We start from the raw sequence: 13,222 nt of genomic DNA, 5'->3' as shown, positions 1-13,222 counted from the left end.
AAAAAACAGGCTAGGGAAAAGGCCCGGTGAAACCTAAAGTTCCAAAGCTAAAATTACAATGTATAAAGGGAAATATAAAAGGAAAACAGTACAAAAAACTCACCGAATTGACACCACGGTATACAAGTACGGCACATTACTTTAAGCACATGTAAAACCATATACCGCGCAAAGGATTGCGGGACATTTATGCAGAAAACGTAGAATAGAAACATAGGAATGCGGGAACTCCGGAATACCCTTGTTGAGGATTGTTGACATCCTGGGGGGGGGGGGGGGGGTGCTGAATTCACCTTATATCTATAACATAACAAATAAACACAAACTACATCTAACTGTCCTTAGTGTTCAAATAAAGTCTCTTTTGGTTATCTCCAAGATAAAGTTCTTCACACTGCTTCCAACACGAGACACAACTTGTTTACAGGACGAACTAGTAGGGAACTCTTTGTCTTGATTTCTGCAACTCGTACACGTTTGTCTTCACCTGGGAAGATCCTTGTAACTCTTCCGAGAAGCCAACGAGTCCTTGGTAGAGAACTGTCTGCGAGGAGCACCAAGTCGTTCACAGCGAGGTTCCTCAGGTCAAGGGTCCACTTCTGTCGTCGCTGCAGCGTCGGGACATATTCTCGTAGCCATCTGGTCGAGATGCAGTCGGCCAGAAACTGAGCTTGTCTCCACTGCCTACGGCCGTAAAGATCTTCCTTACCGAATACACCTGGAGGGACGACAATATTCTTCTTCTGTAGTAAGAAATGGTTTGGTGTAAGTGCTTCGACGTCATTTGGATCGTCACTGCAAGGGCAAAGTCGGCGGCTGTTCAGGATGGCGGTGACTTCAGCAAACACCGTGCGAAGCGTTTCCCAACCAATGGTTGAGTTTGGGTCGCCTAGGACGCCCTTCATAGCCTTGCGCACGCTTCGGATGAGTCTCTCCCAGACCCCTGACATGTTGCTCGCTGTAGGATGCTGAAACTGCCATTTCGGCAAAGGACAACTGTACCATTTTACTTCCTTGGAGCGGAGTTCCTTCTCAATGGTTTCCGTATTCAGTTCCTTGACGGAGCGTCGGAGTTCTTTTTCGGCTCCTGTGAAGTTGGTCCCGTTATCGGACCAGATCTCCTTTGGACACCCACGAACCGCGATGAATCTGCGAAGGGCCTGTATAAACGCGTCAGTCTCGAGCGAACTGACATCTTCTATGTGGATTGCTCGACTATTGAAGCAGACAAAGATACATCCATATACTTTCATCATAGTACGGCCACGCTTTACATTAAATGGCCCGAAGAAGTCTAGTCCTGTGTAAGTGAAGGGTGGCTGATAAGGCACCAGCCTCTCCTTCGGCAGATCCCCCATTCTTTGCTTCATTGGATTTGCGCTCCGTTTTCTGCAGGTCACACATTTGCGTGAGACATTTTTAACTAGAGATCTTGCTCCTAGTATCCAATACTTCTGATGTATTACAGATAGGACATGCTCCCGACCGGCATTGCTGAGAACTCTGTGGTAATGGTGTACGATCAGGTTAGACACTGGGTGTTCTCGGGGAAGTATGATCGGATGCGCAGCATCAAATGCAATCGGTCCTCGGTGAATCCTACCTCCCACGCGGATCATGCCGTCAATGAGGGTCGGACTCAGGTTAGCTAGTTTACTCTGAGCCTTGACTTGTCGGCCTTGCACTAGAGCTGAGTATTCTTCTTGTAGTACTTGGCGTTGTGGTAGTCTCGAGTTTTCTTGGCCCGCCTCTTGAAGCTCAGCCAGGGTGATTGTTTTTGATACTTGATGATCACTCTTTACCTTCCTTAATCTCTTGACGAAGCGAAGCACCCATGCCATAACTCTCAGCAAACGTGGCCAGGACGAATAACGCAGGAATATCTGTTCTACACTGGACTCTGAGGTGGACATGATGCTCTTTTCGACTCTGATTTCCTTGTCATCAGCTGCAAGTTCACCGATTTCTTCCTTCGGCCATTCCTCCTCGTGTTTCCACAGAAAGTCTGGTCCACGCCACCAGCGGCAGCCCAGATAAAAGGACTGGATATCCATTCCCCGCGATCCCTCATCGGCTGGGTTTAAGTTGCCGGGAACAAAGTGCCACTGTTCGGGAGTCGTACTCTCGTGGATCTCTGTCAGACGGTTGGCCACGAAGGTATGGAATCTTCGGGTTGTGTTTCGCACGTACTGTAACGTTGTCATTGAATCCGACCAGAAATGCGCGTCATCTACTGGCCCCTCCAATTCCCTGAGGACTGACTTGCTCAAACGTGTTGCAAGTATGGCCGCTTGTAGCTCTAGTCTTGGTATTGTCCATTCTTTCAGAGGGGTGTTTCGACTTTTCCCCATGACAAAGGCACAGTTTATTTTTCCTTCTTCATCTACCATTCTCAGATACGACACTGAAGCATAACCTCTCCTGGAAGCATCAGAAAAGTGATGCAACTGCAAAGTTGTTATCTTGCCGAGGCCAGCGGTTTTGTAACACCTTGGGATACGGATCTGCACGATGTACGGCAAGGACTGCAGCCACCTTCGCCATAGCGTGAGATAAGGTTCCGGAACTTCCTGATCCCAAAGAAACTCTTTTCTCCAAAGGTCTTGCAGAAGTATTTTCACCGGTAGGACGTACGGGGCCACGAATCCTAGTGGGTCAAATAACGAGCTGACAACACTGAGGATTCCTCTCTTGGTTAGTGGCTTTTCGGTAGGGATGACCTTAAACTGGAAGGTGCCAGTTTGTGCGTCCCAGGAGATGCCTAATGTGCGTTGAATAGGTAGCTGATCCAAGTCCAGATCCATCGTTGGGTTGACTCTGCTTTCTTGTGGGAGTGCGGCTAGAACCTCTCGACGGTTGCTGGCGAATTTCGTTAGACGAAATCCTCCTTCTCTTAGCATCTTAACTAGTTCTGTCGCAATGTGCACAGCTTCCTCTGTTGTTGGAGTGGATTTCAGGACATCGTCTACATAAAAGTTACTATGCACGCTTTCAATAAATTGTGGGTCGTATCCCTGTTTGTTGTCTTCAGCTGTCATCTTCAGAGCCTTATTAGCACAACATGGTGACGATTTGGCGCCAAAGATGTGTACCAGCATTTGGTATTTCTGGGGCGGATCATCAGTACTTCCGGGCCACCACAAGAACCTCAACGCATCCGTGTCTTCTGGAGTAACCTCTACTTGATTGAACATGCCCTCTATGTCCGCGGTGAATGCAGCTTCGTGTTGTCGGAATCTTATTAGCACCCCGGAGAGATCATTGGTGAGACACGGACCTTGCAGTAGACAGTCGTTCAATGATACTCCAGCGAACTTGGCGGCAGCATCAAAGACGATCCTAACCTTATTGGGCTTGTTGGGATTCAAGACCGGATGATGTGGGAGATACCACGTCACGTTGCTGCGTTTAGCGGCTTCCTCATCCGTCAACTTTCTAGCGTACCCCTTAATCAGGTATTCTTTCATCGCAGTTCTGTACTTCGACTCTAGTTCAGGATCACGACGAAAACGTTTCCTTAGATGTTGCAGTCTCGCTTCCGCAAGCTTTCAGTTGTACGGTAGTGAAATGTTCTCATCCTTCCACAATAGACCCATCTGATAATGATCGCCGTTCTTTGTGATCGTACTGTCGATTCGCTTCAGCGCCTGCTGGTCCTCCACGGAGACCGGTCCTGTCTTGAGGTTGTTGGTACCGTATGATTCTACCTTCCAGAATTCTTCTAGTTGGCGACTGAGCTGGAGGTCTTCACCGGCAACAAAGTTCGAGTTTGCGCGTTGCTTAGTCGACTCCTTGGCAGCACCACCAAGGATGCTCCATCCTAAGCTGGATCTTATGGCGATTGGTGCATTTGACTTTCCTCTTCTAACCTCCAATGGTATGAAGGCTTCACCAACGTTGGTGCCGATCAAGATTGATATTTTCTTCCTATCAACTTCTGGGAAAGGGACGTCTCGTAGGTGTGGCCACTGATAGTCATTATTTTGAGAAAAGATCCAAAAACCGTATTTTTGAGACATAATTTGTATGGGCTCACATGAGGGGGCGTGAGCTTGAAATCGTAGTTGACCAAATGTTAACAGATTTTTTCTGATGATCACACATGTCATTTACAAAATCCACTATTATTCTATCATGTTGGCTATCAGGGAATGCCATATCGCTCGCTATCATTTCTGCAAACTAGAGTCCATACTTGGCAGGTTCAGCGTAAAAGCATCCCATTCATCGACCATAGGTATGCCTAAAAATTTAACAAACTCCTCACACAAGTCTCGCATCATATCAATATTGATATGCTTGGTGTCATCAAAGAAAAAGGTCCATTGATCATGATCGCTAGTCATTCAGCAGGTATGGTCCCATTGACTTGGGTAATCATTCTCACATCCTTCACAATCTCCTGTCAGCTTCTTCATCATCTCTTTTCGGCATATTTCCATGTACAAAAATTCTAGTACTTTTCGGAGTTTGGCGTGTGCTACCATCTCTACCTCATCAGTGACAATCATAACCACCGCATTGTCGACACACCATATACTTCGAATCATGGTACTTGACGTCTTGATGTAAATAGTGACCGTCAACTTCTTCGTGTATAATACCACAAGGGACAGTAAAAAGTATCTCGCACAAGACAATAAATCGGAGGTATGATAGTGAGTAGTACCATCAGCAGGCACATATAAAAAATAACTGAAAAACAGCTAAGAAAACCAACCCCTTTATACTCTCCGAGATCTCCAAACGAATATAAAATGACGTCACCCTCTATCAATCTAAAAATAGAAGATGATCTCAAAACCCCTGTGAATCCGAAATCCAAGATCCGAAGGCGACCGCATGGAAAATCCGGATGTAATCGCTTCTCCGCAATGAAGCCGCATGACCTGATGCAGAACCCCCATTTCATATCTACTGGCCACTACTTCTTCTTAGCAGCATCCAAGGTACGCAATCTATCATGCATAGTCTGGTTCTTTCGCTCGCATTGCCTGTTCCCTTGCAGGTGGTACGGTGCTGTGCGACTCTTTACCATACCATAGACTTTACACAGTTCTTCTATGGATTTACCTTCGAAATTGCGACCTTGGTCGCTGTGGAGCCTTTTTAGTGCGCCAAACCTCACAAACCAATCTTTCACAAGTGCCTTAGCTACTGTAACTGCCTTCTTGTCCTTGATCGTAACTGTTTGGGTAAACTTAGTGAAAGCATCTGTGAGTACTAGCACATTCTCCATACCACTGCTGCTCCGCTCTAACACATAAAGTCCATAGCCAGAACCTCAAGTGGCCTCTTTGCTATCAAGTTTCCCATGGTTGGGTGGAGGTGCTTCCCAGCTTTGCTCAGAGTACATCGCTCACACGTTTGACAGTAATCTGCAATCTCAGCTGACATACCCGGCCAAAAACATCTGCTTCTCGCCAGTAGTGTTGTCTTTTCTATCGCTTGGTGACCAAGAGCATCATGAATCGACTTTAATACTTGACCAGGCAGTTGTCTTGGGAGAATGAACTGCTTCACTTGATGGCCACCTTGTTGTATAGTATGGTACAGGACACCGTGCTCTTTGTTACGCACAAATTGCAAGGAAACGCATAAGACACAGTGAATTGTCGTCACATGTGTTTTAATAACACCAAAACTAAGGTTTGATACAAAAATATGATTAAATTAGACAAAATCTAACCTAGTCTAAACTAACCTGACCTAATTACTACAAACACTTCAATAGCTTGCCTCCAGAGCTTTTTAGTTCTTGTCCCTTGTTCTTCTTCCTCATCTTCTATAATAGAGCTCTTTTACCAGATATCAAGACTGCAGACAATATACTAAATGAAGACTGACTTTACGAAGGCTAAACTCGCAGCTTTGGCTGTTCTCCTTATATACCTAACTTATTTCTAATTATAGACATTACAATATTTCTAAATATAATTATTACATCATTCCAGAATGTCCTTTGTAAATGTACTAACTCACAATGACTAAGCATTGAAGCTTCTAGAGGGTTCTAGACGTTTTCTCTAACATAACTCAAGTAGAATGTTCTCGTATGTTCTACTCAGTTCTAATAGGCCCTTTGCAGCTAAGCAATCACGTGCTGATTAATTCACTGAGAGCAAATGAATGAACATTTTGATTCCCAAGAGTGAAATTGACTGGACTGCAAACAAACTTTCTACAACCTGTTTCGAGAGATCGTAATAAAACTACATTTCGTAACACACTGGATACACATGTTTGCACTCAGTTCTTTACAAGTAGCTAAAAGGAATCACCAATTTAAAAGAAAAACACAAATTTTGCATTCCAGTACAGACACGTGACCGTTAACTGCAAAGGCCCTATTAACAACCAAACAACTACTACAATAACAATATGGGCTGATTGGCCGTCATAACATCTTCCTCGAGGTGATTCCATTCTCTTAGCAACTGTAAACATAGTTCATTGTTCGCACAGTTCAAATGTCCAGTCTGCTTGGTGGCTTTGAATTCCTCCCAGATCTTGTCACATATGGTTGCACATGCTTGGGTGCTGCAGGTGGGCTGTCTCTTGGTGCTACAGCTGCAGGTTGTAGTGGTGCTCTGGTATCACCCACCGGAGGGCAGCTTGGCTTCAGCTGAGTCCTTGTGTGTCGGTAGACAGCTTCTGTTCTATTGCTCTGAACAATGTATGATCTCGGCTCTTGCGGGCTTGACAAACTGTTCCTGGTTCCCATCTCTTGCTGTGGTGGTCATAGATGTTCACAGGTTGACCCTTTTCCAGAGGCTTCAACGTTGGCCCAGCAGTGCGGTTGTAGTAGAAGGCTTGCAACTTTTGTCGCTGTTACAGCTCTTCTTTTGTTGCACTCGTGGCTGTGCTCACGCTAGATCGTTTAGACATTGGTAGCGTGGTCCTGAGCTTGCGGCCGTTGAGCAGCTCTGATGGCGACTTCAGGTTGTGGCTGACAGGCGTTGTCCGATATGCCAACAGTTCGGGGTAGGGATCTTCATCGCATTTCTTGAGGATATTCTTTACGGTTTGGACCAAGCGTTCTGAGGACCCATTGGACTGTGTGGGTACAGTGGGGAGCTAGTGATATGTTCCACACCGTATGTACTCATAAAGTTCTGGAACTTCTTTGATTCGTATTGCGGCCCATCGTCCCTTACGAGTTGGGCTGGGATCCCATGCTCGGCGAAGATGCTTTTAAGGTGGTTGATAATCGCATGGGAAGTGGTGCTGGTCAGCTTTGTGATGATGGGGAATTTGCTGTATTTATCTGATAGTAGGAGGTACTGGTTCCCCTTGAATTCAAACAGGTCGGAGCTGAGGATCTGCCATGGATAACAAGGAGGTTCTGGCTGAAGTATCTCCTGCTTTTGCTGTTTGCTTTGATATTTCTGGCAGGTGCTGCATCTTTGGGCAACTTCAGTGATAACATTCGTGATCCCTGGTCAAAATACGGATGATCTCGCTCGGAGAAGACACTTCTCTTGGCCCAGGTGTCCTTTGTGGATGGTATTGAGCATTTCCCGTCTGAGTGTAGATGGCAAGACCATACGTTCTTGCTTTAGGATTACGCCATCTTCGATGGTTAACTCCTCGCGGAAGTTCCAATAGTCGTGTAACACTTTGGGACATTCGCTCCTCTTGCTTGGCCATCCTTGGTAGATCACCTCTCGTAGTGTGTGAAGGGACTGGGTCAGAGCAAGATGGCCGCTCTATTATCTGCTCTCTTGAGTCAAACCTAAATATCGCCTTTTTCACGTATCTACTTTTTCCTGTTTTATTTTTCTATTACTTACCAATATGAGCTCAACCGACAGCCCACTTTCAAAGATAGAGTCTCTATCAGCTAAATTAGCCAAGCTAGATGAGTTTCAAACTACGGTCAGCTACCTTTGTACAAGTTACGATGAGCTTCTTTGGAAAAAGAGGTAAAAGAGCTTAAAGGAGAAAACCATCGACTCAAATCTCAAGTTTTACAGTCCAACAGCGACACCACCAATGTAGAGTCGGAAGTAAACGACCTGGAACAGTACTCGAGGAGAGATTGCCTTGAGATCCGTGGAATTCCTTACTTACAAGATGAAGACACGACTGACTGCAAAAAGTCGGGGTTACTGAACTAGCAGATGATGATATCTCTGTCAGTAACCGTCTTCATGATGGTGTATCAACCCGTAAAGATTGTGTCCAAATTGTGAGAGATCCAGCAATAATAGTTAAACTCACAAAAAGGTCTGACCGTGATAACTTCTACAATGCAAGAAAAAAACTCAAACACAAGTCAACAATAGATATTGGATTTTCTGGACAACGGGAACAACCAATCTACATCTCTGAAAGTTTAACAAAGAAAAATAGAGATCTGTTTAACAAGTGCATCAAGGCAAAGAAGCAACACAGTTTCAAGTTTATTTGGACTAGATACGGTAAGATTCATCTAAGGAAAGACAGTGACAATCCAGTTCTGACAATCATGAAGGAAGCTGACCTTAGTAAACACAATCTGGACATTAGTTAAGTATTTCTCCTTATGATGTAGATTTAAATCTTCCACAGTTGGATGTTAATGTCAATAATATTTATTATATAACAGTAACTTGCATCCTGATGTTAATCTTCCCAATCATACAAATTTCAAACACTATACTTCAACTGACTTCAATGAGGATAATAACATATCATTATGTTCATCGCACAACTATTTTTCTACTTTGCGTTGTAATGTTCGCAGTTTAAATGCAAACTTTGATCATTTATCAGATTTACTACACCAATTAAGTCATAACTTTTCCTTGATTGGTATATCTGAGACTTAACTTAATACTTCGTTCTATAATTTTTTGAATATTTATATTTTAGGGTATAAATTTATTTCTCAACCATCTTTGTCAAATGCTGGGGGTGTTGGTTTTTATGTGAATACAGTTTGCAATTGCGCAATGATCTCTCAATAATCACTCTGTCTCTGTGGATTGAAATTCAAACCAATTTGCATAACAATGTTATGTGTGGTGTAATGTACAGACATCCACATAGCAACACTCAGTCTTTCTTAAGCTATGTAAATAACATCCTTGATAAAATCAACAATTAAAACTCATCAACTAATGAGTTTGGGCTAGGTACCAGTGCGGGATGCGGTTACGCGAGTATATCCCCCCAGCAAGGAGGTAACCATGGCAACCGGGCCACAACCCAACGCTGGTACCTGTCACACTGTAAACAGTGGAGATCATACCTACCTATGATAACAAAACTTAACCATATAGAGGAGGGAGGGAGGGGATGGCAAGCATGCAAAGATGGCATACAAAGCTACCGGCCGGTCAGTGAACAGGCCACCCGGAACGTGGGCGCATGCGACAGTCAATACTGCGATGATCACCGGAGCATTTACTACATTGATGCAGGTACCAGCAAGGAGTGTAAGGCGACGCACATCTTCCCTTATTCCAAGAGATGCAGACTGGTTTGGTCGTAGTCGTACGTGGTGAGGCGCCGGCGGTATGGAAGCTGTATAACTGGCCGTTGATTTCAGACCACTTCGAGGAGTGGAGTGCTGCAGCGTGTTCTCGAAAGGCTTTATCGTAAGAGAGCCAACAGCATGCGCCAAACATACAATAGGTGCGGAGGATCAGCAACTTATATCTCGTAAGATCAGCCCATCTATTGGGGAAATAGTGGGTCAGCACAAGCATGTAAATGGAAAAGGCCTCCATCCAGCTAATTATTTCTTCTATGAGGCGTTTGTTTTTCTTTGACTGGGATGTTAACACTAGCCGGACGTCCAACATCAGTTGTGGTTTGTCCTCGGTTGCTTTGAGAATTAGCAGGTAGCAGGTCGCTCAGATCGATAAAACGGCCAGTGACAATCTGAGTAACGAGCTTTGATGGTACTGCGAGTGACCCGGACCAACAACAAAAGGCTCATGGAGGATCGGAGGTACCAATGGACTTCTTGTGAATATAGAGGTCGGAGGTGAAGGCAGTGACATGGACGGTGGCGAGTAAAAAGCAGCACTGGAGATGGTGGAAGTAACCGAGGCAGGCAAAGAAAAGGTTGAAATAAATGCAGGCACAGTAGACCTACCTCCACTAAGAATATTCCCGCCAGAAAGGCGCATTGAGTAGCTCGAAGTCGTTGTCGTTGTGTTCGCTGGGGCGGACGAGGTTGATTGTTCTCTATTTGCCATAGCCAACTCAACGGCGGCCTGAATAGCCTCTAGCAAATCGGCAGAAAGTGGAGGAGACTGTGGAGAAGGTGGATCGGCCATTGGTATTAACTGGGTAGTCCAAAAAGTGATAACAACGAGCGACAAAAATTATCAACTTGTAGGATGGCAAGCATGCAAAGATGGCATACAAAGCTACCGGCCGGTCAGTGAACACGCCATTCGAAACGTGGGCGCATGCGTAGCGTGGATGGTCCGCTGGCCAACGGTGCATAGGCTAGCAGGCTTAGTTGTGGTTTTAACTTTGCCTAAATTACATTTAGCCCCATTGAAAATAAGTATTTCATTCTTATGGGTGATTTCAATTTGAATCTTCTAAATTTTGAAGCACATCCTGATACAAATAGTTTTCTAGATATTCTTGCCTCTTATTTTTTCACTCCTCACATTATTCAACCCACTCGTATCACTCATCGTTCTGCTACTCTAATAGATAATATCCTTTTCAACTCAGTTTCCCACCACACTACAAGTGGCAACATTCTTGATGATCTCTTTGATCATCTCCCAAATTTTCTTATCATTAACCCTTTTCCTCCCAGGGGGGTTTGAAATAATTTTCAGGAAAATACAACAGTATTGATCAAGTGCTAATAACTTTGGGTACATTTAATCAATTTTCAATTGTAATAGCTCATTTTAAAGCTCAGATTCTTAGTTACATAACAAATCAACAGAATGGTTGTGTCACTCAAAAGGCAAATCTGTAGCATGCCCCTAAAAGTTTACTTTTAATAATTTTTTTCTTCAAAAATTTGATTTCATTAAAATAAATTGGGTTTTCACACTGACAAGTTATCCTATAACCACAAAACATTATTTATGTCAAATACCAAGATGTGGCTATTTGGATAAAATGCAGTTTTTTGATGCATTTATCACTGGAAGTGATTGCTAAGCCCCTAAAAACCTAACATGTTCATATCGGTCTGCCTGTACACCAAATTACATCCACATTTATCACTGGATAATTTCCAGAAACTAAATTGTATAAATAGCACTTTTTTGCCTTCAAGGTTGTCCAATAGCCTATCCTGAGCAGAAGTATATTCATTTTACTTTTAGAAATAATTGGTTGATTATTGTTATTATTATATTATTATTATAAGACACAAGATATTGACGCATATGGTCAAATAACATCTAGATCAGGGAAAATGGAATTTTTTTGAAGGAAGAAAAAATATACATGTATACATACCAGCTATATATATAGGTGATATAGCATTATTATTCCATGGATTGTATTTTTACTATTACAGCTATTATTTACGGTGACAAACACAGTTTTTCACAGTGAGTGACTCATTGAATCATTGTCAAAGTTTAGCTTCTCCTTTGCCTTGACCTTCCTCTACCCAAGGGCTTTCCAGCATTCTGAGGTTTAAGGCGAGGGGTTGCTGTAACATCTGCAGGGTCAATATACAGGTAGTTCTGCAAGGTGTGGTTCTTCTCGAAACAAGGAGCGGGGCACATATTGATACCACAAACTCCACATTTTTATGGGGTCATCACTCTCCGAATGTGCACTTTACATGCACTCCTTTTATCACTTTTAACTGGAAAGTGTCCCAGAGTAAGATTAAGTCTTGATTGCTGGGGTGCAGCTGTAGTCTGGTTGACCTTATATTTCCTACCACCATGTAAACTTTTGATTACATTCTTTCGCAAATCCATCATTGTCAGTTCTGTTTGATCATCATTTCTCTTCTCACAGTGCATGAGGTAGGCATTTAAAACTGACACTTCTAACAGATGACAGAACAGTTTTAGGTACCAGGTCCAGCCTTTCATAAGCCTTGCGAAGGCTGTTGTCCTCTGGTCAGCTACATCAACCCCACCCATAGAAGAGTTGTATTGCTCCACTGGTAAGGGACGAGGGAACTCTCTCCTTTGCCAGGCATTCCCTTCCCTGACAGAGCGTTGTACTACTCCCATTGCCTGTGTAGTTGGCAAAGTTGACAGAATAGTGACAGGTTTTCTGTCTTTCCATGTCACACATGTAAGGTGACCTTTTGACGAAATATTGAATCGCCACGTTTCATCCTTTTCACTATGGATGAAGATGGTTTTGTGACTTCATGTGGAAGGCCAACTCGACCCACTCTACATGTGTGAAGCTATCCCTCTAACGAGTAAGATGTCTACTTAGTAAATGATTGTTATTGTTTATGTGTTCTTTTGTGGCTACGAAGTCCGATTCTAGAAAAACATCGTCTTTGACAGGTAGCACATACGAACTCTGTAGCTGTTGGTTCGACTGTTGGAGAAGTTTGTTGCCTTGATTTTCTTTGCGACCGAAGTCTTTCTCTGTGCTCTTTTCTTCGTTGTTCACTTTGCTTCGCTCCTACGTAAATAGCATGTCCCCAGGCAGTTCTGTTGCCAGCCTTTTCCTCCCAATCATCTGTGTTGATAGCACATTGTTTGAAATTGTGCTTCAAATTGTCTTTGAAGCGTTTCAGTTGACCACCTTGGTTTCGCTTTCCATTGGTCAGCTCACCGTATAGAATTTTCTTGGGGAGTCTGGATACGGGCATACGCACAACGTGCCCAGCCCATCTAAGTTGATTCTTGATAATGATGGTCTCAATGCTGGAGATATTGGCCTCTTCTAACACACTATTGTTGGTACGTCTGTCCTGCCATTTGATGTTCAGTATACGGCGAAGGCATCGCTGATGGTATTTCTCCAGGTTTTTGAGGTGGCGACTGTAAGGTGGTCCAAGCCTCTGAGCCATAAAGCAGGATTGGTAGAATCATGGCTTTGTAGACCTTGATCTTTGTGTTAATATTGAGGTCTTTGTTATCAAATACTCGAGTTCTCAGGCGCCCAAATGCACCACTAGCTGAACTAAAACGAACTTGAATTTCTGCATCCAGATCAGCCTTACTTGACAAGCAACTGCCAAGATATGTGAAATTATCAACAGTGTTGAGGTACTGCCCACCAACTGTAATCTGTGGTTGTTGTCGTCCGTGTATGCTATCAGGTG

The 13,222-nt window shown here is 43.8% G+C and overlaps 2 protein-coding genes and 1 pseudogene across 2 annotated transcripts; 1 reads left to right on the top strand and 2 right to left on the bottom strand.

Annotated features, from left to right (window-relative positions):
• Positions 1 to 389: 389 nt before the first annotated feature.
• Positions 390 to 3,467, bottom strand: LOC116300029 (uncharacterized). Its single transcript, XM_031708790.2, has one exon. It carries the CDS (start codon positions 3,465 to 3,467, stop codon positions 390 to 392), a length of 3,078 nt encoding a protein of 1,025 aa, XP_031564650.2.
• Positions 3,468 to 7,797: 4,330 nt separating this feature from the next.
• Positions 7,798 to 8,515, top strand: LOC148912016 (uncharacterized; annotated as a pseudogene).
• Positions 8,516 to 12,308: 3,793 nt separating this feature from the next.
• On the bottom strand, positions 12,309 to 13,107 carry LOC148912015 (uncharacterized). Its single transcript, XM_089028504.1, has one exon. It carries the CDS (start codon positions 12,965 to 12,967, stop codon positions 12,392 to 12,394), a length of 576 nt encoding a protein of 191 aa, XP_088884630.1. The 5' UTR covers positions 12,968 to 13,107; the 3' UTR covers positions 12,309 to 12,391.
• Between the last annotated feature and the right edge of the window lie 115 nt (positions 13,108 to 13,222).

The sequence above is a fragment of the Actinia tenebrosa genome, unplaced genomic scaffold (genome assembly GCF_029948245.1).
Source record: "Actinia tenebrosa isolate PJP-AT-01 unplaced genomic scaffold, QUT_ActTen_1.0 PGA_scaffold12__29_contigs__length_12842862, whole genome shotgun sequence".
Taxonomy (NCBI): Eukaryota; Metazoa; Cnidaria; class Anthozoa; order Actiniaria; family Actiniidae; genus Actinia; species Actinia tenebrosa.
Note: the sequence above shows the minus strand (reverse complement) of the source record. Positions and strands in the feature narration are given on the sequence as shown.